This window comes from Solenopsis invicta, chromosome 12, assembly GCF_016802725.1.
Source record: "Solenopsis invicta isolate M01_SB chromosome 12, UNIL_Sinv_3.0, whole genome shotgun sequence".
Classification (NCBI taxonomy): Eukaryota; Metazoa; Arthropoda; class Insecta; order Hymenoptera; family Formicidae; genus Solenopsis; species Solenopsis invicta.
This window is the reverse complement of record NC_052675.1, coordinates 4,009,999-4,035,057: the sequence shown is the minus strand read 5'-3', so window position 1 is coordinate 4,035,057 and position 25,059 is coordinate 4,009,999. Positions and strand designations below refer to the sequence as shown.

The following is a 25,059-nucleotide window of genomic DNA, read 5'->3' as shown; positions in this document are numbered from 1 at the left end:
TGCAATCGAAGAAAACTGTCAGCAAAACTTTCACATTCGACCGAACTTGGCGCGCTTTTTTCGGTCTTGGTTCGTGCGGCAGCTTCCATTGAGATGATTGAGCTTTGGTTTCCACGTCATAACCATAAACCCACGATTCGTCACCAGTTATGACCCTCTGGAGCAAATTTGGGTCGTCGCGGACAGAGTCCAACATCTCATTAGCAATGTTCATGCGATGCTGTTTTTGGTCGCAATTGAGCAATTTTGGTACGAATTTCGCGGCGACCCGTCTCATGCCCAAATCATTGATAAAAATCGAATGGCACGAGCCAATCGATATGTTTAGGTCCTCAGCAACTTCTCTAACGGTGATTCGACGATTGGCCAATACCATTTTCTCCACTTCATTAATTTTTTCGTCTGTTGTTGAAGTGCTCGGGCGTCCGGCACGCTCTTCGTCGTTCACATCTTCTCGGCCTTCTGAGAACATTTTGTACCACCGATAAACGTTGCTTCGGTCCAAGGTAGCTTCTCCGTATGCCACAGTCAACATTCGGAATGCATCCGCGCACTTAATTTCGTTTTTCACACAAAATTTGATACAGGTTCTTTGATCCATTTTTTTTAATAGGTAAAAATCGAAGACGATCCAAAACACGTGCAAGCAAAGCAGCTGTCAACAATTAAGTGAACATTCAAAATGGCCGAGCTTGTCGGCATAAGTGAGAGACATGAGTACCAACATAACGACACAAAAAGATCGAAATTCGAATATACGTAACCCGCGAAAATTCAAAATTCGCGATACTTTTTGAACACACCTCGTATTACAAAATAAATATTTTATAATAATTTTTTTTTTTATTAAATAAACTATGTTAAATGCTAGAACTCTTTCTAGAACTCATCTAGAACTATACATCTTTTAAAATCCTACAAAAATTGGGTCTGGAAAATGACGCAGGACAAACTGAGACGTTGCGTGAACCTGGCGTCTCACTTTGTCCTATACGTTTTTTTCGCTTTAAAGGCCAGAACTATTTGTTTTATCTATCAGGAACTATAGAACTATTGTAAATAAAGCCAGAACTTTTAACATTTCGTGAGTTTCCACGAAATGATACGCCAGCTTCACACACACTATGTAACGCCAATTCAAAGATATTTAGATGCTGTAAATGTCGGTAATACGCGCTAATTTAACGTCTTCTTGAATGTTATAATAAATTGATAATCGGTAATCGGTTATTATGCATAATAACCGATTAATACAAATAATTCCCAATTTATTCGATTAATATGATAAATAGAAGAGAATTAATCAAATTTACCGGTTATTATACATAATACCCAATACCAAACGGTTACTTTGATAAATCATCTCATTTTCTCGGTAGTCTGAGGATGCTTTCCAACAAAATACAGTCAAACACTGTGACACAGTGTTACATAGTGTCAACTTGTAGCTGAAGTACTACTTGACTCTTTTATTTCATTTTTAATTACGTTACATTTGGGAGAGCCCCAAGTGCCTACAAATCGATAGCTTACAATGTCAATTGCCAACGCACGTTTACTTCCAATTCTTTCATACACAAAAGTTTAAATTCACAAAAATTATCGTACACAAAAATTTGTACCTACAGTTCGGTAACCTGTAAGCTCTATTGCACACAAATATTAAATTGAGAAACAAATATACGTTAGCACACATGACATTATTGCCCACAAGTCACAGGACACAAAAATTTTTGCCTACAGTTCAACAGCCTACAAGTTGAATTACGCACAAATATTAAATTAAGACGTACGTTAGTACGTACACACACACACACACACACACACACACACACACACGCGCGCGCGCGCGCGTAAACGCACACGCATACACACATGGGGGATAGTGCAAGAGAGTAAGTCTTACCCCCTTACATCTCTCCGTGTGTACGCGCACGCGCGTAGTGTGTATAAATAAAACATATTTATCTATTTATATACTTTATTTCACAATGAGGAACAGTACATCTATAAACCTCGTTTCGCTCGCAAGGGCAGGAGTGGAGGCGGAATGGAGTAGACCTCGCTTCGCGCGGAAAGTCGCAAACCCATGTGGAACAGTATATCTGTAGACCTCGTTTCGCTCGCGAGTGCATGGGCAGGAGTGGGGTGGACCTCGCTTCGCGTAACAAATCGCAAACCTATTTGGAACAGGACGGGATACGATAGCCCACAACCAATCATCTTGACTTATATAACTCAACCAACGGATAAACTCTAGGCATCAGCCGCTGTGAGTAGTAGTATGCTATCGGAATCCCCCCTTTGGAACAGTACATCTGTAGACCTCATTTCGCTCGCAAGCGCAAGGGCGGAAGTGGGGTAAACCTCGCTTCGCGTGGAAAGTCGCAAACTTATGTGGAACAGTACATCTGTAAACCTCGTTTCTCTCGCGAGAGCGAGGAGGGGGGGGGCTGGGGTGGACCTTGCTTCGCGTAAAAAATTGCAAACTCATGTGGAACAATACATTTGTAGACCTCGTTTCGCTCGCAAAGGCAGGGGGAGTGAGATGAACTTCGCTTGGTAAGTAAAACAGGTGGAGATTGTGGAAAACAGTCTTATTTTTTAAAATATTTTCAATCGTTTAATCCATTAATCATATTGTTCACTTGTCCGTAGACATTATGCATAATAATCGGTTATTTTAATTAATTTTAATATTTTTGCTTTCATTAATCAAATTTACTAAAACTGGCGGTTATTATGCGTATTAACCAGTTATTATGTATAATAACCGTATTCGTCAAATTTATCGTTACAAATACACATAAAAAATTTTCTTCTGTTAAATGGCCAAAAAAAGTTGAATTAAAATATTTCACACAGACTTCGTTTGATGTTTTAATTCAATAGCCAACTACAATATCTAACTTTAATCTTAAACTAATATAAACATAATTTTCAACAAAATGGCTAAAACAAAAAATCCAAAATAGAGCAATTAACAAAAAATAAAAATTAAATTTCTATATAAGTCGCATTTAATTGTATTAAAACGGCCTGTGCCAGCTCAATAGACGTTAAGATGTATCACGTAAAAGTTAGCTGATCGGATTTACATCCATTATATACAGGATTTACATACATAACACAAAGAAGTGTAAATTCGATCAGGCAACCTCCACACGGTGCACTTTGAGTAATACAATACTAAAACTGATAAAAGTTGGTTAGGTAGGGTGAATGAAAGCAGACGTGTGCAAAGCAAGCATGTGTGTGAAAAGCGGATAAAGAGCATTAGAATTATGCAAAAGAAGGGGTGTAGGTAGGTAAGAGGCAATAAAAGGAAGTGGGAAAGTAAGGCAAGTAAAGGCAGGAGATAGAGTGAAGAAAAAACAGAGGCTCAAAATGAAATTCAGAAGGACGAGAAAATTAAAGTTATGGCAATAAGGAGCGCGAACGTTACAAATAATGGAATAAGTGCAGAAGTAGTAGGGAAAGCACAGAGAGATAGTAAACAAAGAAAACTAGGAAAAGATAAAGAAGGAAAAAGCTAACTTTTAGGTTGTCGGAAGAAAAGGATGGATATAGTGAATGCAAAAAAGAAAAGAAGGAAATTATGGAACAGATAGTTAAGAGGCACTGAAAGGAGAGAGAAAGGCAATGAGGAATTGCGTGGGGAAATTCAAAGTAAAAAAAAAGATGGAAAGAGAAGTTAGAAGTTTTAGAGAGAGATGGCAAAAGAGAGAAAGGGGGTAGGGTCGAGTGTAATAGGACACAATAGAAGCGTACATAGCGAAACGAGTAAACTATCAGTGTATAGCAAAGCTAACTCAGGGCTAAGTGTCAGAAAAGTAAACAAAATAAAGAGATGAATATCGAAATAAGACAGGAAAGAGAGACGGTGTAATATAGTAATAAGAGAGATAAAGGCAACAAAAAAAATGGAAGGGAATAAAAACAAAAGATGCATTTAATTGAAGAAATTAATTAAAGACAACATAAGAGTAGATTATAAAGTAGAAGACTGTAAGCTAACTAGCAGGGTAATTGTGACAAAACTAAGCAAAACAGTAAACAAAAGAAAAAAATAATAAAAAATAAAGACAAGCTAAACAGAGGAGCAATTTTCATAGAAAATAATTTACGCTGGAAAGATAGAAAGGTACAAGAGAAAACAAATAGATGGTCAAGAGAACAGAGATTTAACGAAAACATAAAAGTTGGTAGAAGAAGAGTAAGAATAGATAAGAAGACATAGATAAATTGGACAGACATAGAAGGAAAGGAAGAAGGAAAGAGTAGAAAGAGGTAAGTCAGAGAGAACAGAATTTCGAATAAGCCAAGAAAGAGAAGAGAGTAGGAGCAGAGTTGGAAAAAGGGAGAGTTAGAAATAGGAAAAGAAAAGAGAAAAAGAGAAAAAAAGGGGGATGTTATTTTGGAATGGAGCAGGGTTAAACAATAAAAACAAATAATTTTAACAATTTATGAGTAAATTTAATTTTATAAGTCTGAGTGAAGTATAGTTAAAGAAGAAAAGATGGGAAAAATTAAAGGGATTGTAAAAAACACATGAGTAGTGGTGTAGTTACGCAAGAAAAGAAAAGAATAAAAGGTCTAAAGGTGGTTTTGTGATTAGAAAAAGGAAAGGGAAACTGCTGGAGGTTTGCATCAGTGGGAGGTAGAAGAAATGATTTTATCAGAGATACGGTTAAAAAAAAAGTTATATATTGTATCGGTTTATAACAAAAAGAGGGAGAAGAAATTAAGGGAAAGTTTGAAGAAATTCCTAAAAGAAGTAGGCTAAGCTAATTTTAGGATATTTCAATCTGAAGATAGGAGTATGGGGACAGGAGGAAAGGAGTAGAAAATGGTAAAATGCAGTAAGAATAAAAAGCGGGAAATGGGGCGGGAAATTTTGTATAATGGATACAGGAGCAAGAATGATATATTTTAAACAGTGCAGTAGAAGATGGAAAAGGAGAATTCACCTATATAGGGCCAAGGGGCAGCACGGTGATAGACTGTGTAATAGTTAGGAAGAAAAAGAGGATAATTGTAAAAGGATATAAAACAAGGGGAAAAGACGTAAAAAGCTAAGTAAAGGATATAGTAAAGCGGGGGAGCAAAGGTGGAAGTGGATTGAGGAAGGTAAAAACGGAGCGAGAAGAGCAGGGTGGGTTTTAGGATAGAAAGGGAGAAAAGGGAGGTAAGATGAGAAAAAAAGATAGTCTAAAGCGGGAGAGGGTATAAATAAAAGACGACTTAACATGGAAGGAAAGGCAAGTGAAGTAGAGAATTAGAGAAGTGGCAAAGGAGGAAAGAAGAAGGGCAAAAGCATGGGTAAGAGAAAACAGGGCAATAATCGACAAAGTATGGTGGTCCTAAAATGAAAAGGGCTCAAAAATAAGAGAAGAAAATGGGGGGAGGGGAAAAGAAATAAAAAGAAGAAAAGAGCAAGGAGGGAAAGAGGAATAAGAGAGAAGGGAAAAGTAGAGAAAAAGAATAGGAGAGTAAGAGATGTACAGCAAGAAGAGGAGGAAGCAAGGGAATGAAAATTGCGTTTTGGAATGTGAGGCAAAACTAGAGAATAAAGATGAAGATTTTTGTAAGAGAATAAAAGGCTGAAATGTGGCGATGTCGAAAACGTAGATAGAGAAAAGGGGATAGGAAAAAATAGGGAAGTAGAAGACGAAAGGGTTTAGATGGGAGACGCAGATAGCAAGTAGAAAAAATAGGAAAAATAGAGCGATAAAAAGAATGACAATGAGAATAAGAAACGGGATAGAAGTAATAAAAGAAGCGGAAGATAGGACAACAGAGGGAATAATAAAAAGAAGGATTCAAATCGGAGAGAAGTAAAGAGTTTTAAGAGTACATGCAAATAAGGACATAAGAAAAAAGTGGGAGGGAATCAGGGAATGGGTGGAAAATAAGGGATCGGGAATAAAAACAATAGTGGGGGGGGGGGATTTTGATGCAAGGACAGGAAGAGGCCGGGGGATAGAAACAGAAAAGTGAGAGAAGACGTCAAAAAATAGAAAAGAGAACAAGGAGAGAAAGTATCTGTTGGAGACATTAGAAGCGAGATGATGGATATTTAATGAAGGAAGAGAGAGATAAAAAAGGTAAATGAATGTACGCGGAGGGAAGAGGGGAGTCAATGTTGGACTATGTAATTGGGAATGAAGATGTATAAGAATGTAAGACAGAGTAGATTCGGATCACTTCTCGGTGGTTATTTCGATCAAGGGAAAAGGGAGAGAAAAGAAAAAGGAGAAAGGAAAAAGAGTAAAGTGAATATGGTCACAGAAAAGAGTAAGATTATTTAAAAAGTTAGAAAGAATATGAGTGGAAAAAGGGAAGGACAGAAGGGTGGGATGAAAATGATGACATTCAAGGGATTTTGAAGGAGGAACAGGAATGAGCGGAGAAAGGAAAGAAGGAGTTGGTGGGATAAGTGCAGGGAGAGTAAAAGGGTAAAGAGGAAATTAGAGATATAGATTAAGATGGGTGGTGGAGAAATATACAGGAAAATAAAAAAAAAATATAACAAGATGTGAAGAGAAAAAAAGAAAAAAATGAAAAATAAGTAGAAAAAGCAAGAAAGGCGACAACAGAAAGGCAAATAAGAGAAGTAGTAAGCAAGGAAAGAAAAAGAAGAGGAATTAGCGGAAAAATAAAAGAGATGTAGCTAAAATATTTTAAGAAGGTATTAAGAATAAGAGAAAAATGGTAAGGGAAATAGGGGGGATAGAAGCAAGGACAAAGAAGAGTTTACAAGAGAGAAAGTGAAGAGAACAGTGAAGAAGATAAAAAAGAGAAAAACCGCGGGAGGTGATGGGATACCAGAAAAGATATGGAAGCACGGGAAAGGAAGATTGAAAGGGTATGGAAAATTTACAATAAGATATGGAAAAGAAAGGACTGGATAAAAAAATAGAATAAAAAGATAATAGTTCCAATAAGGGAGCAAGGAGAAGAAAAAAAGGTGGAAGAATAAATATAGGGGGATTACGTTAATGCCGACGCTATATAAAATATGTGAAATGATTTTGGGGGAAAGATTAAAAAGAGATGTGGAGGAGAGAGGTAGAATTCCTCAGAATCAGACGGGATTTAGGTGGGGGATGGGAATCATTGACAACATATATGTATTAAATTATTTGGTGAATAGGCAACTATGCAAGAAATGGGGTAAACTAGTAGCGTTCTTCGTAAACCTGAGGGCGGCTTTTGACTCGGTAAATAGTGAAGTGTTAAGAAAAGTAATGAGGGAGAGGGAAGTAAGAGGGGGTTTGGTCAGATGCAAGGACATATTAAAGGATACAAAGTGTATTATCATATGCATTATATTTATCGTTGGAGAGGATTGAGAAGTTGATAAGCAGAAACGAAGTTATTTCTTTAAAATAACTCAATCTATATTTATATAAAAGTATGTACATAGAACTGCGTGTTCCTTTCAGGAGAGTTCAGCACAGGAGTGAGCAGCGCAATCCTGCTCGTCCTAACGCGCAAGCCGCAAGTCCCCCCGGTAAGGGTAAACGTGACGCTTCAAAATCGGAACATTTCGCCGGTAACGGATCTTAACTATTTGAGAGCGCCGTAAGATGTCAATCTTAGACGCTATTTTCGTACATAAATATATAATACAAAGAATAAGATAAGTATGAGGAAGAAGCTGAGTGAGGTGTTCTGGACGGGGAGAGGCAGGGGTGCCCGTTAAGTCCTAGATTATTCAATCTGTTAATAGCAGACTTGAAGGAGTACATGAAGAGGGAAGGGTGGGGAGGGGTAAAGTTAAAAGAGAAAAAGGTCTTCACGCTTGCATACACCAATGATATAGTGTTACTGGCGGAGGAGGAGGATGGGATAAGAGCGATGATAAGCAGGTTGGAAGAATACACGAGCAAAAAAAAATTGAAAGTCAATGCAAGGAAGTTAAAAATTATGAGATTTGGGAATAGAAGAAGGAAAAAAGAAAAGATGGTAATGGGAGAGTAGGGAGGTGAAGGATGGGATGTCAGTAGCTTCAAATATCTAAGATATGTATTTCAAAAAACTGGGAAGCAAGAAAAACATAAGAGATAGGGTGAAAAGAAGGATAACGGTAATAGGACAAGTATGGGGAATAGGGAAAAGAAAGTTTAGAAAAAAGTGGCAAAAAAGAATCTGATTGACGCGTTGGACTGCGATGATGTATGGGGTGGAGATTTGGGGGTAGAAAGAGAGAGGGAGGGAGAAAGAGAGAGAGAGGAGAGAGAGAGAGAGAATAAATAAATGAATGAATGAATAAGCTTGTATTACTGCCCTAGAACTAACCCTCTAAGAGCAGGCAAATACAAAGATAAAAACAAAAAGAGATACCAAAGCACTCATACTGACTAATAACAAAATAAGATAATAAAAAATAGTACATGCAAAAGAAAATTACAAACTTACAAACTTACAAGCTAATAACAAAATAAAGATAAAAAAAATAATAACAAAATATAGAATAAACAAAGAAATAAGAGATAAACAAAGGAAATAATTCAAACGCAAAATAAAGTAAAATAAGCATAACATTATAATAAAGTAAGCAACCAGAAAATATGTACAAAAAAATAATAATAAAGATAAGACTAAGAATGAGCTTATACATGTATATATGAAAATAAGATTAAGTAACATAAATTATTCAAGCGCAAAATATTTAACATAAAGTAAACATAACATAATAATATAGTAAACAGCCAGAAAATATGTACGAAAAAATAATAAAAATAAGAGTAAGAATAAGCGTATACATGTATATATGTGAAAATAAGATTAAGTAACATAACATAATCAAAGAAAATTGAACAGAAGAATGATAGAGAAAAAACAAAGATAGATGAAAACAGCCATATATACATGTATGAATGTACGCAAGTAAAACATAGGAAAAATAGAACAGAATAAATTAACCCAGAAATTGAGGGGCCTCTCGTTGTCATAAAAGCGGAAAAAGTCCCGTTTGAAGGAATCAAGTGAATTAACGTCACACATACGGATGGAAAGAGAATTCCAAAAAGTGGGTGCTACGGTAAAGGAACGCTGGAAAGTAGAGGTGCGACAGGTAGAAACGGCAAGGTCCAAAGAAGAGGCTCTAATGATAGCTCTGGGCCTGAGATACGGCAATAACTTGCAAGCTAAATAGGGAAGTGTGCCAGGATGGAGGATCGCAAATATAAAGGAGGTGAAAAGGAATAATCTTCTATCGTCCGCTTGTAGCCAACTAAGCCAAGAATAATAGGGAGAGACGTAGTCGTCCCAGCAAAGATCGGAGATGAAACGCACACAGACGTTCATCAACCGCCTGAGTTTGATGCAGAACTGTCCATTAATGTCAGTCATGACAACAAAGCACTAGTAGGGGAAGATCAGAGATCACACAAGAGGAGCGCGCAGAGAACGCAACAGGCAGTGTTTGTAGTACTTTAGGCGCTACAGGACGCCGTTTACACGCTGAGATACGGATGTAACCTGCGCATTCCAACTGAGCGTGCTGATAAAGGTCAGCCCGAGATTGATCACTTGATCGATGACCTCAATGGGAGTGCCATTGAGCTCAAGAACAATGTCGTTGTTCGCTTGGATGGTATTAACGTAGGGAGCACTGCCCAAAAGTATAGCCTTGGTTTTCCCGGCGTTCAAGGTCAGGCAATTTGCACGAGCCCACCGCTCAATCCCAAGATGTTCTCCCTAATCCTCCCAAGAGCAAGCTCAAGGTCCGCAGGAGGAAAATCAAAGCAGATCTGCAGATCGTCAGCATACAGACGGTGACGACTGTAGTGAATAACAGTCCTCAAATCGTCAATGAAGAAAACAAAGAACAGACGACCAAGAACGGAGCCCTGAGGGACGTCAGCCTGTATAAGATACCAAAAAGAAAAGCCGTCAAGACCGCGGATGCGCTGAGATCTACCGGATAAGTATGATTCAAACCAGCGAAAGGCAAGATAAGGGATGCCAAAGGGCGGGAGCTTACGCAAGAGGCAGCTCGTGGCTGACGAAGTCAAAAGCCTTAGAAAAATCAAACAGGATAAGAAGGGTGACCTTTCTGTGATCGACTGCCTGCCTGACGTCGTCCGCCAGCTTTACGAGTGCCGTTTGCGCGCTGCATCCGCGACAGAAGTCAGACTAAAGAGGATCAAGAAGATGAAGAGTGAATGGGTGGGAAGACAGCTGGTCAAAAACAATGCGCTCAAGGACCTTGGAAAAAAAGCAAAAGAAGGAGATGGGACAATAGTCGGAGAGAAAAGAGGGAGCCTTAACCTTGGGAAGAGCAATAATGTGGGAGCGCTTCCACAAGGAAAGGAAGGTAAAGGAATTAAGAGAGAGGTTCAAAAGTTCAAGAATGAGGTAAAACGTAAAAGAAAGACAATCGAGAATAAAACGCCGACTAAAGTTTTCAGGTCCAGCAGCGTTGGATGAGAATCAAGTGAACGCCTTATGAAGGACGTCACAGGTAATGTGGAGAAAGTATAAGAAAAAAGGATCAAATAGGGTGGCCGATGGAGAGAAAGGACAGGCGGAAAAAAGATGAGGGATCAACGGCGAAAAAAGAACGGATTGATAAAAAAAAGAGAAAGAGATGTGGAAAAAAAATTAAGTTAATCAAGGAAAAGGTCAGAAAGCAAGATGGAGGACCGTAATTTAGCCAGGCCCAATAATCGAAGCTCAGACCACAAGCACGCAAGAGAGTGCAGAATTAAGGCGCCGACTGAGGTAGTCATTTTTAGCAACATCCAAAAAAACATTCACCAGGTTACGCAAGAGGCAAAAAGCGGCCAGATTGGCGGGAGAGAGACACCAGCAAAATGTTTCGGTCGATCCAGGATGCAGGAGGTCATCTGGCAAGAATAGAACGGAGGCAAGCAAAAGTATCAAAAGCCAAATTAAGAAAGTTCGTAAGAATCGCGACCTTGTCGTCCAACTCATTAGACAGACAGAAGAAAGTCCAATCAAGCAAGACCAGAAAGCCATACAGTATCTCAAGATTGAAGTTAGAAAAATCACAAATAGCGAAGGCGGATGTCTGTTAAAATAACAGTCAAAGATGACCCCAATGAGATCGTGGCAGGAAAGAAAGAAGACGGCGTGCTGGTAATGCAACAACACGAATGATCGGTTGCTGACAAAGCAGTAGTCTATCCGACAGTGCAACGTCCCGAGATGATGGGTGTCGGCAAACGGCATAATGTAGAAACCGTTACTCTCGCAGAAGCCACTCAGTGAGATAGCATCAAAGGTTTGTTTGTTTGTTTAGGTCAATGTTAAAGTTGCCGATTATGACCGCAGCAGGAAAAAAGAAAAAAAGCCTCTCAAATTCGCTTTAGAAATTAACAAGATATCCCAGTTTCGATGGACAATAGACAACCGATAAAAAGAACGGCCTCTGCCCGACAACAGAGACGCGCACAAGCATATACTCAGGCTGACCACAATAGTGCACAGAAAAAGAGAAAGAAAGAGAGAGGAAGAGGGAGTGGGAGGGAAGGAGGGAAAAAAACGGAGGAAAGAGAGAAAGAGAGAGCGAGAGAGACTGACTGACTGACTTAGCATTTATTATTATTCTAAGGCATAGCCCTATGAGAATAAAATACAAGAAATACATACAAGGATAGAGTACGATGTAAATAACAAAAATTAAAAGAAAAGAAAGCAACAAAAGTAAAGATAACAAATGAACTTAAGATAAACAAAATTTAAAATAAAAAAATTAAAATAAAATAAAAAACTTAAAAAAATCAAACTTACATAAGAAAAAGTGACATATTAACGCATAGACGAAAAAGAAACGCAATATAAATAAAAACACTAAAAAAAATAAAAATAAAATAGAAATAGTAGAGATAGGCGCAAAAGAAGAGGAAGTCAGAAAAGGTGTGCTAAAGGAGAAATATAAATATTGTAGCGTGAGCAACGCAAGATGCACCCATAGTAAGGATATCAAAATTTGATGTCGCGCCGAATTAGATAAAAAAAAGAAATAAAGAAAAAAAAGAGTTAAGAATAAATATCGTGAAGTCAAACCCCGCCCCTCCGACGCAAATGACCAAAGAAAAGATTCCTAAAGGATGTTAAGGAGTTCGTCTCTTTAATGTGCGGCAAGAGAGCATTCCACATGATGCAGCCAGAGAGAAGAAACGAATGCTGGTAAGTTGAGATGCGACAGGACAAAACTGCTAAGCCCCAGAGAGAAGGAAGGGAGCAAAGATGGGAGAGACTTAGGAACAGGCTGAAAATTGTGTGTCAGAAAGGGAAATGTCGGAATGAATAATGAAAAAGATCAGGCAGCAGGTCAAATATTCTCTTTGGTCATCGGCAGACAATCAATCCAGACGCTCGTACCAGGGGGATATATGTTCGTCCCAGCAAAGATCAAAAATATAACGCACACAGACATTCATTAAACGCTTAAGCTTAAACCTCTGTTGTCCCGTTAAATCAGTGAAAACCGCGGCGCAGTAGTTAAAGACTGGGAAGACTAGTGACCTGATAAGCTGCACTTTCAGGGGCAGCGCAAGGCCGTTTTTGAAATGGTTCAAGCGCCAGAGGATCCCGTTGACCTGGCTCAAAGTAGATCGGATTTGATAACCCCAGCTCAGATTGTTGGTTATGAGCAACCCCAAGTTATGGACTTTGTCAGTAAACTGAATATATGTATGGTTGACAAACAAGTCTATGTTAGACGTAGAGATCAAGTTAACAAACCTAGCACTGCCCAAGAGAAAAACCTTTGTCTTACCGGCATTAAGTTTAGGCAGATTGTTCGCCGCCAATCGCTCGACCGCAGCAATGTCCTCGTTGACAAGCGCAACAGCATTACGGAGGTCATGAGGAAGGAAGTAAAGATAGATTTGAAGGTCATGGGCATAGAGCAGGTGATAACAGTGAGGTGATAACAGTGTCTAAGCAAGTGCCTAAGGTCGTTCACAAAAATAGAGAAGAGTTAGGGCCCCAGGACGGAACCCTGAAGAACACCGACAAAGACAGGCAGTGCGGACAAAAGAGAGCCGTCAAGCCCTTTAACGCATTGGTGTCTGCCAGAGAGGTAGGACCAAAACCAAGCCAGAGCAAACAACAAGATCTTAAAGCTGCTTAGCTTCTCAAGGAGAAGCACATAGAAAACAAAGTCAAAAGCTTTGGATAAGTCGAACATGACTAAAAAGATCATGCATCTGTCAATGGCCAATCTCGCGTCGTCTACCAGCTTGATAAAAGCGGTTTGCGTGCTGTAGCCCTTCCAAAAATCGGTCTAGAAAAGATCGAGGAGGTTGTGATGAGATATATAAACAACCAGGCTGTCGTAGGCAATTCGCTCAAGCACCTTGGAAAAGAAGCAGAGAAAAGAGATAGGACAAAAGTCAGACAAAGCGGAAGGATTAGCGATTTTGGGGAGAAGGATGAAGAGGGTCTTCCAACAGAAGAAAAAGGTGGAAGAGTTAACCCTTAAACACACCAATCCTGTAAAATACAAAAACACATTTTTGGGTCTGGGAGACTTTTCAACTTTGAAAAGCTATAACATTGATTAGAATCCATATTTTTCTACAATTTTTTTTTTTTTTTTTAACAAAAGTTCAAAATCTCAGAAGTGTGACTGCACAATCAGCATTGCCAAAAAATAATTTCTTGTAAAATTATAAAAGAAAAACCATTAAGCAAAAATAAAAAATTGGTCAAAAATCCACTTTTTCTTTAAAAAATCAAATCTTTGCAACAAAAAACATTTAAGGACTTTCAAATACAGCGTTTTAAAATTAAAAAGTCACACTTTCAAAATAAAATTTGGCAAAATCATTCTTTTTAAAAAATATAATTATGTAACATAAAGAATATGAGGTATTTTTGGGCATCTAAAAATCCACTTTAAAAAAAAATCATCTTTGCAACAAAAAATTTTGAAGAACTTTACAATACGGCGTTTTAAAGCTAAAAATTCAAAAAAAATTACTTTAAAAAAAAATTATATCATTATCACATCTATTAAAAAATGTACTTATGTAACAAGGCAAATATGAGGTATTTTTTATTAAATCGTGTCTAAAATTAAAAATTGATGTGTTTTATGATATATTTTAAAAAAAACTCCCTTTTTTACAGCATTTTATAGTATTCCAACTTTAGACAAAGTATATGCGAGTAACATCCGCAAACCGGCCTATTCGAACGTATTTTGTCCAGCTTTTTTATGTGAAATACTCACAAAAAAAGTTTCACTTACACACTATATGGGTCACATTGACCCTAACAAAACTTTTCTGCCATGCCGTTCAAATTCTAGTTGAACAAAAAAGTTGATCAACCATATCAATCAAAAGAGAAAATTTCAAACTTTTTTTAAGTCTTTATCCGAACCCCCTATCTCATTCCGTCTTCACATAGCAAGCGTTCAAAACTTCATACGGGGTCTCTCAGACCCACTTACGTGTTTAAGGGTTAAAGGAGAAGTTGAAAAGATTGAGGATGACGAGAAAAATGACGGGGAGACAAAAGAGAATAATATGGCGATTTAAGCCATCAGAACCACACAAATCGGAGGAACTTGCTCTGATGGCCTTGAATAGGGTTTCTGAAAAATGTGGGAAAAATAGAATGTAGGAGGATCAGAGACGGAGGCATGACTAGGAGGGAAAGAGGTGGGTGAAGAAAAGGATGAGACAGAATAAAAGGAGTGAAAGAGATGAGCAGTGATAAAGCAAGTATTCAAATCTTCCAGAGAAAAATTGAGGTAAAGTTTAGAAGAGCGGTTCTTAGCAAGACCAAATGAGCGCAGCTCCGACCACAGTCTTGCCGAACATTGCTTAGCGCCGAGTTTTTTGCGCAAGTAATTATTCTTGGCCTCAACCAGGCGCGATTTCGCCAGATTTCTGAGAGACCGGAAATTCCGGAGAGCGGACTTTCCCACCGCTCAAGGAAGAGGTGTAGGAGGAAGGATCTTCTGGCGACTTCTCTTTGCCGGAGGAGAGACTTAATTTAGTGGTTCAACCAAGGAGCAGAAGGCTTATTTGCCACAAATGTTTTGTAAGGCAGGTGGATTGCCATTGAGTTGTTAATGAACAAGTAGATCAAGTCGACCTTGCAATCTAGGTGGCTAGCAAGATTAACAGCAGGCCAATCTTGGGAGAAAAGAGAGAAAAGGAAGTCGTCTGAATCGAATTAAAAATAATTTCTAATTCGGATCATGCGAGGTAGAACTCTATAGATAGAAAAGTCCAGAGTGACTTCGATAAGGTCATGGTTAGATAGAAAAAGAATTGGAAACTGCTGAACTCTTTACTAAATATTTATTGTTAACTAGGCAGTCAATTTTTGAGTGTGACGAAAAGGGGTGGTGGGTGTCAGAAAAGGAAACTATGTAAAAATTGTTAAAAGAGCTGAAGTCGAGTAAGAAATCTACGTCATAAGAGGGTCGATTGAGGTCGATATTAAAATCCCCAATAATGATAGGCACTGTAAAACATAGATAGAATCTTTCGAAATTGGATTAAAAAATAGATAGATGTCCGAGCTTTGGAAGTCTATATTAAAATCCCCAATAATGATAAGGGGAGAGAGGGGAGGGGAGCAGCCACGAGGCCACGCACTAAGTCACGAAGATCACGTAAAGAATCTTTATCTTTACTAAAGATCCACCGGAGGACGACGAGAGCAGAGGGGCACCGGCAGTAAGAGCGGAAAGATAATCGTTACCCCGCAGTCTGATAGGCGAGGTGTCGAAGTGTCTCTTAACGTAAACAAGCCCCCGTTGCGCACCCAAGCACGGTGTAGACGACCCGCGCCAACAGAGAGGGGGGAGGCGGAGGGAGGGGAGAGGGAAAACAGGGAAAGAAAGGGGGAAGGAAGGGAAAGAGGAGGGAGAGAGAATAAAAAGGATACAGAAAAGATATTTGAGATAGATGACGGAGTGGCTGGAGGACACCGAAATACATGAATAGAGAGAAACTACTAAGAGACAAGTTGAAAGGGGGGGAAAAGGGCGTCGGAATTCGTGGAAAGGTTCAAGGAAAGATTAGCAGATGGTAAAGGAAGCGAGCTGTCACAGAAGTGTTAGGGAGAAATAAGGAAAAGGGCAAAAAGAGAGGAGGGTATCGGTATAAGAGAGAAGAAAAGCAGGAATTTTTTGAGAGAGAGAGAGAGAGAGAGAGAGAGAGAGAGAGGGGGGGGGATTTACAGGAGGTGGAGAGGGAATTTAATTTTAGCAGTTTGGAGGAGTAGGATAAAAACAAGCAAAGGAGAGAGAGATGAAAAAGAATACGAGATTCAAGATACACCCGGAAAAAATGATTCTGTCCCTCAAAAAATTTTCCAAACTGAGAAGTCACCATCTTTCTACATACTCGCAGTTCATGATTAATGTAACAACTAAAGCTTATTAGTCGTTAATTCAGTTCATTAATCATGAACTGTATGTAGAAAGATAGCGACTTCTCAGTTTAGAAAATTTTCAGTGAGACAGAATCATTTTCACTGAGTGTATCTCAACTCTCGTATTCTCTCAATAGATGATAAGAGAGTAAAGGAAAAGGAAATACCAAAATATCTGAAAAAAGGATAGGCGGAAAGCAGGTAAAGGAAAGTTGCATGATAGGCTGGGGGAGGGGGTCAGAGAAGGTATGTACTAGATGAGAGAAAAGAAGGCATGTAAGATGTGTTGGGGAGAAGAGAAGATATGGAAACATATAGGAGATCTGTGGGAGATGGAGGGCGGAGGGAGGATAGAAGGAGATTATTGAGGAAGTACTAGGGGAGGATAGGGCGGGGGAGGAGTGGTATAAAAAATTAGAAAAGTTTAGAGAAGGGGAATGACGGCGGAAAGAGTGTAACTGACTGTGTTTTATTATATTCTAGGACTCTCTAAGAATATTACAGTGTAACGAAACAGAAATATAATACAGTTACAGAAATATAGTACGATTAACAGAAATATAGTACGATTAACAGAAATTATAGTACAGTAATGCTAAAAAAATAACACAAAAAGAGAAGAAAACTTAACTAGAATTTTTAACTAGAATTAAAGTAATTTTATATAAACTAAAAATGAAACAAAAACAAAAATTAAAATTAAAACTAAATATGGAAAATTAAAATTAAATATAGTGAAAATAAAATCGGCGACTTATTTACAAACGGACTAGATAGAGCATCGTAAGCTCAGACTATACGTGCAGAACTAAGCAAAGCCTCTCCCTCTCTGCCGCAGATGTCGGCAGAGAAAGCGCCTAAATTGACTGTATAAGTTGACCTCTTTCATTTAAGAAAGGAGAGATTTTTATATTGCGCAGCCTAAGAGATGAAAGGAGCGCTAAAAAGTTGAGGTTTGACACGGCAGGATGGCAAGGTCCATAGGAGAAGAAAAAGAGCGGAAATGAGGGAAGGATCGGTGAAAGGGTTGAAAGTTGCAAGCCAAAAAAAAGGAAAACCAGAATAAATAATTAAAAAAATAAGACAGCAAGTTAGGTACTCTTTTCGGTCATCCGCAAACAACCATTCCAGCCTTTTGTACCACGAGAACACATGCTCGTCACGACAAAGATCATAAATAAACCGCATGCATGCGTTCATAAGACGTTTGAGCTTCAGTCGCTGGTGTCTTGTGAGATCAATGAGCACGCCGTTTGAGTAATCAAAGAGCGGAGAAGCGAGCAATGTGATTAGTTGCACTCTTAGAAACGGCAAAAGACCGCCTCTACAGCACTTAAGTCACCAAAAAACCGTTTACACAACTTGATATATTGCAAACTTGATTGCCCCAATTCAGACTGCTTGTCATTTGTAGTCCCAGGTTGCGCACAAAATCCGTTAGGTCAATTGGACTATTATTGAGAAAAAGCTTTATGCTCGAAAGAGAGAGATAGTATTCACAAATCTTGCGCTGCCCAAGAATACGGCCTTAGTTTTAGTGACATTGAATCTAGAGAAAAAAAGAAAGAGAGAAAGAGTGAGTATGAAGTGAGAGAGTGAATGAGCGAGTGATGTGGGAGAGAAGTCTCAGAAAATTATGAGTTGAATAAAGGGAAATAATGAAACCAGATGGATTGTAATGGAAGCGGAGGTCCCGGGCGTGTTATGTGCAGCGAACGATGTAGATATAAGATAGCAATTAAGTATAGGCTAAGTGTTTTGTTTTATGTTATGTTTGTAAAAAGATTGTAACCCCAAAAGAAACAATAAATATCTATCTAATCTAGTTAAGATAAGTAGCCAGCGAACGCAAGGAAAAGAGAGAAAAAATGCGAACAAAACAGAATAGAAACAGAAGTAGACTAACATAGAACAAAACAAGATATAGATGGATGCGTGAGTTAAGGATAATGATTGTAAATTAAGTCCCTTCTTCTGACATTTATAAGCTAAAGTAATAAATATCTATCTATTTTAAAATTGGTGGTACGGTATACTTTCAAACTTCATACTTCAAAAAGTATGTACCGGAAAAATATAATTTTTTGAGGTAAATATAATATTGCGAGGTAAGCTACAAGAATATGCAATAAAAAATAAAAAATACTATTTAAGAAATTGAAGGTAATATTCAGTAATCTTCAAACTAGAATCTTACACATAATCAAAGAAGCGCTAACTCCCCTTCATAATTCCTTCAATGGGTGCCATTTAGGACCCGGAGCTGTTCGTTTATAAACAAAACAGACAGAATTCCAATTATTACGACGGATCATTGGTTATTTTGTCCAGAGAATCAGCCATGAATCTCCCGATTTTGATTGGTAACCGCTATCAGCCAATCAGCATGCCAGATTCGGTTAGCGCTTCTTTGATTTAGGACTCTACTTCAAACAATTTTCCAAGATCAAACACCTAGCACTATCTGTCTAGTAGTGGACAAAATAATTACATTTTATTTTTTAATTTGAAACATATTTTGTTCGTCGAGCGATGAAATTAATTAGTTGGATCCACAAATAAGAACCATTTATGTTGAGTAGTATACATTCCAAAACCTAAAAAAAAATAAAATATTGCAACTATTCTGTCCAACACTGTCCCCTTGACGTCATAAAACTCAATTTAGTAAGAAACGTTTTATTTCAAAATCTCGCATTTATAGAAATTGACTGATTTATATACATATATGTATATGTGTCTATATACAGGGTGATTCAGAACGACCCATGTGTCCCTGGAAAGACGTGTTCTTAGATAAATTCTGAGACGATTTTTCCTGTACGAAAATTTTGTCCGACGCTTACTTTTTGAATTATAAGAAAATAAAGTTAGTGAATTACGAGCCGTGTAAAACACGTGTTTACAAGTACACATGGGTCGTTCTAAATCACCCTGTATACATATATAAAGGACTATTTTAATTAAAACTAAAGGCCCAATAATCAAAGTCTAACAAACACGATTGTCCAAAATTTTTCATTAAAATTGTGCAAGGAAGAAAGACATATGCTATCTCGTTTTACAGCTACAAAATAGCATATATTTTTCTCTTTCGCACAATTTTGACGAAAAATGTCGGACAATCGCGTTCACGCGTTTGCCAGACTTTGATAATAAGATCTTTAATTAAAATTAAAGCTTTAATTAAAATTAAATTACACCTAGAGATGTAGGTTCTCATCCGCTATTTTAGTTTCACTTGACTGACAGCTTATAATACTCTATGGAGCACACAAAAGTCAAGAAAAACTCAAAATAACTTTATTTTAATTCTTAATATAAAATTTCGTAGCCAAAAATCATCACTTTGACTTTTATAATATCAAAATAAAGTCATTTTTATACTTTCTCTTGACTTAATGTGTTCCTTGAAACGTGGTTATAAAGTAGCAACTTTCGAACAGTCTGTGTTTCAGACATAAATTCAAAAAAATAATCAATAATTTCTAACTTTACTGTGAAAAAAACTCAAAATTTACATTAAAAAAAATAGATATGCAATATATCAAGATATAATTTTCCTTTTTTAATATATCTATTAATAAACAGTTTTCTGTAAATCGCTCACTGCACAGTAAAATTATAACAAATATTTACAATGTATCTTTAAATAATTTCAAAAATTACATTTAATAATTTTTAAAATAAAAATTAAAACTTAGAAACACAATTGGTATCACAGTAATTTAATTTTATTTAGGTTAAGACTCCTGACTCCTCACCATGGTCAAATTAAAGTCATGGCGTCAGAAGCATGAAATTGCGTGAAATGACACGTAATTGTGTCTGACGTGCCATGTTTAAATAAAGGCAATTTGGATAAAACAGACTAATCAGGTGGCTTTAAAACACTTGTAAAAATAGATAAAGACTATCCTTTTTTCGCCTAGCAGTCAGTAAATAGTTGTAAAAAGCACATAAAGTGACACCTATTCAGACAGAAAAACATAGGGATAGCTATTGGAAGGAGTAAAAAATGTGCTTTTATGTATAAAATTCAAAGAAACTTTACTTGGGGTCCATTTTTACGAATTTGGTAAATACGAGACAAGTCATACTTTCATAATGAAACACATATAATAACAAAATGACATGCACGACAACATCTCATCGTCAATCTGTCACATTTCACGTTTATTAGTTCTAATTTTGTCCGCGACGAAATGTTGCTACCATCAAGTTCTCGGCTGAGGAATCAAAAGCCATAATAAATCACTTAATTTCCTAATTTTTCCTTGTTTTTCCATTTTTTCACTCCCTGACTTTTTCCAGTTTCCACTAGTTACCCTGTTTAGTGTCTTATTTTTAAGTTTTGAATAAATATGTAAAAATACGATTAAAAAAAGTACTGAGATTGTAAATGATAATTATATAATTAGTAAATTTTTATTTTTTTCAGACATTTAAATAAATATATTTTTTAATAAAAAAAATCGTTTTAGACAAATAAAAATATATGAATTAATCTCTTTCTTAAAAACAAAAGATTTATTTCTTTTTTTTCTCTGTATTTTAAAGTATGAAAAACAACGCCATTTTTATGAATTTGTTTAACTACGCGCTGAACCGATTTCAAGTTAAATTTATTCATATATTAGGTAAATCGGAAAATGCTAATTAGGGAAAGAAGCCACTTCGATTATAATTCTTCCATAAATTAGAGATTAGCTAATTCGTGCATAAGTATGCATTAAACTGTTAGAACTACAAAGAATGACAATACAAATAAAAATCAGTAAAGATTTATAAAAATAAAAAGATAAATCGTGAAGTATGCTGTTTGTAATATTTAATAATGTAATAGCTAAACTGTAATTTGATGTTCATTTTAAAACCAAGTAATTGTTACAATTTTGAGCCATATTTCATAACGATCACATGGTTAGTATAGATTATAATTTGTGAAATCATTATGTGTACAAGCTGTAATAACACCTTCTCCTAATACTTGGAAATAAAATGCTAATTCATACAAAACATAATTAGTTAAGTTTGACACCTTGATTAAAATGATTTAAAAATAAAAATTTTTTATGCTTTATATAATTTTAAACATTTTAAATTTGTGAAATGCTGTTCACACTTATAAAAGTATAAGAAGTTGTTTCCCAAATTACTCATTTAAATTTTATCATTTATTTTTGTATTTTTATAATTTAAACCTGATTGTCTACTGTAGAGCAAAACATGCAAATTTTTATTACGTCATACTATTTAAATAGTTGTGACACCTCTTTCTTTATAAGAAATGACATTTTGCACATATATATTGAAAAAAATGCCAGTTTTAAACTTAACTAATTTTTTTTTTTAATCTGGAATATTAAAATTATAATTACTTTATTTGTGTAAACAAATTTAATAAAGATTAAAAAAATATTATATTAATTGTTGCTTAATTCCATAAAGTTTCTAATATTTCAGAAGCTTAAGCATGGCATCTTACCAGAACTTATCTTGTCTTCAACAATATGTAAAATGAAAATTGTTAAAAATTATTAATATATTCTAAAAGTAGAAAATAATGATAATGGTATGTTAAAAAAAAAAAACTATGAGTACAATAACTTGTCTCAGGATGATCCGAGACAAGATATCAAATTTTATTTCATTTATTAATAGTATTGGTAGCATGAACTTCAGGTTTTACAGAAAAATTGAAAATTGATAAAATGTTGCCAGTTCAAAGTTAGCATTGTGTACTTTTGTCTAAAAAAATCAGTTTTTATATATAATGGATAAAATATGTTTTTAAATTTTCAAGACTTAAAGGTTCATACTCTAGCTAGCTACATATTAAAGATATACCAAAGTAGAAATCAATCAAACCAAAAATTTTTTTATTGTGTTCAGTTATTTTAAAAGCAACTTTGTCATTATTGCATACCTTTTAAACAGATTAATACTTTTTAATCATTTTTATTTTGTTTTTACATTATTAAAGATAGAATGTATAAAACTTAAAATTAATTCGTTGCTTAGTTTTTTCACAATAAATTTGTAACAATAGTTTTGTTTCTTTTTCATGCCTTGAAATAAGAAAAACAAAATGTAATTTTCATCTTATTTAAATGTATCCTTAAGATATTAAAATTACGGCATACAATACAGCTATTTAGAACAATACATGACAATGAAAGATACAAGTTAAAACAGTAAAACAAAATAATAACGATTCAGTTAAAAGAAAAATCGAATTTCAAGGATACGACAAACGCAAATGATTCATTATCAATGATTACGCGATAATGACAGTAGGCTATACAAATGATTTGCACAATATACATGTAACGTGTGACACAATGCCGACGAAAGGAAAAAATAGAGCTTTTTACATGAACACTCGATTCATTTTCCGACATCATGACAAATGTTTCAACGACTGTATTGAATAAAATCATAACGAACGCGATGTAACATTGCGATAAAATAGATATAGAGGTTAGGAAGGACAAAAAAGTATGAAAAAGTAAAGGCCGGCCTCACCAACTTTAATTAACTTAAAAAAACCCAGCGGATTAAAAAATTTATGAAATGCCAACTGCAAATCTTAATCGTATTATTTATTACTATTCTAGGTTCTTGCCATTTTCTAGAAATTATAATTATTGTAAAATACAAAATTATTAACTACGTAAGTAATGCATTTAATTAAAATAATTAAAAAAATTGTAGGTTAAGAATGATCAGTTTAAGTTAACAATTCATAAATTTAATCGGCTGATTTTTTAAAGTTAATCGTAATTTGTGAAACCGGTGAACTTTACGCACGATGACGCGACACATTACAAGAATGATGCTGCAAATCAAATCGATTCCGACAATGCAACGTGCTGCAATCGACGGAAATCTCGTGTACTACCTCATCACCCCACTTGAGAACGTCTCCCTGTCTATCTCGGAGTCGCTTGTACAGGTTAATAAACTGAATAACCCCATGCTTGCGCACGTGATCGGACAATTTCTTCGTCTCTTCCCAGCTTAGGGGGCTTCCTTCGGAGAGCAGGCCCATTTTTCGATATATTCGAATCTCGGATCTCTTTTGAATAATTTAACACGAGAAAAACAGATTCGCGGAATTCCGTGATCACCGTTCACCAGTTGTGACCAGTTACGACTAACAGTCTTCGCTATCACTCACTATCGGTCGCTAGTGTACGTAATGTGCCTACAGTAACATGATTTCTCGGATTTCAATACGAAATCTCAATGATCATGCGCGAACTAGTCGAAGTTATAAGACGACAGTAACGCCATCTTCTAATTGATGTATCCTTTTTACGAGGATATTATAAAAAAAAAAACATTAAACAAAATAATTTTATAGCGTTTTAAATCCGAATTCATAAATGTTTTTCAGATCTAAAATCTGTCTTTGTCTTCTGTATTACGTTACCATAAGCGAGACAAAGACAGATTTGAGATATGAAATCTGAGAAACGTCTATGAATTCGTACATACCTCAGGCTCATTGAAGCCGTATGTATGTTCAGACTATAGTTTTAAAAATTCGTTTTTTTTTTAAATCGCTGGAAAAAAATCAGAAAAATTCCAGTTTTTTTCTGAAAAATTACTTTTTTGCAAAAAATTGTTTTTGGTATGTAAATGACACGCTACCTAATTTTATAGTATAATAAGACATTAAAATAGAATAAGCGTTGGAATTAATATTGAACTAATTTTTACGTTTATATTTAGAATATTACATCACACGTGGTTTAATAATTATTACTTATTACACAAACTGTTGTAAAGACAAATGTAATCCTAACAATTAAATTAGTTTAAAGACTAATTTAAATTAATATTTATGGTAATTGTTTTGTGAAAAATTTTGAATATTAGCAATTATCAAAAAACATACGTTTTATTTTATTTAAAAAATACATTAATTCTGTTTTTATTTATTTTTATGATTTACTTTTTGCTTCTCACGTACTTATATCATCACAAATAGAAAGAAAAAACTTTAAGGAAAAACTTGAAAATAGAAACTAACATTAGTCTAACTTTATACATACCATTTCCTATAGTTATTTCTTATTAACATAGATTTTTAACTTTAGTTTATCATATCCTAATCCGGTGAACTTCTGAAGTGTAAGCTTGTTTCATAATTTACTTTTTCCTCTATATTATATTGTTATAAATTTAATTATTTCAAATCATTCTTTTGATCATTATCTTATGAACATGGTATTTAAATTAGATATTTTTTTAATTTTTACAATACATGCTTTAAAATATTAATTAGAATAAAAGTGATAAGACAAAAAAATCGAACTGTACAGATCGAAGTATGGCAAATTTTGGACTCAAAAATAAGTGTGGTGAGCTAGATTCGAGTTGAAAAATTATATCGTAAAACAAATAACTTTGATAAGGTACCATCATGTTATAACACTTTTTGAAATTTTCCAATGAATTTTTCTAACTTTGAAAAAAAAAACAAAAAAATTCTCGGAAAAATAAAAAAAAACGGATTTTTTCCTGAACCTTTAAAACTATAGTTCGGACGTATTTTGTCCGTTAAAATTTTTGTAGGATTGTTAACGCAATTGAGTCTTTGTTCCCCTATACTAGTTTTGCAATTTCATCTTTATTCTGTTTTTATGTAAAATGATCGCATGATCCTTG

The 25,059-nt window shown here is 35.6% G+C and overlaps 1 protein-coding gene across 3 annotated transcripts in view; it reads right to left on the bottom strand.

Annotated features, from left to right (window-relative positions):
• Positions 1-23,608, bottom strand: part of LOC105202145 (glutamate--cysteine ligase catalytic subunit) — a 134,138-nt gene extending 110,530 nt beyond the window's left edge. For 2 of the 3 annotated variants that reach the window (XM_026139344.2, XM_026139345.2), the window contains exon 1: positions 23,285-23,608. In XM_026139344.2, coding sequence (XP_025995129.1) covers positions 23,285-23,434 — 150 coding nt within the window. In that variant the 5' untranslated portion in view covers positions 23,435-23,608. The remainder of the gene's footprint in view (positions 1-23,284) is intronic. The other variant, XM_039455920.1, reaches the window with a different exon arrangement.
• Positions 23,609-25,059: the final 1,451 nt, after the last annotated feature.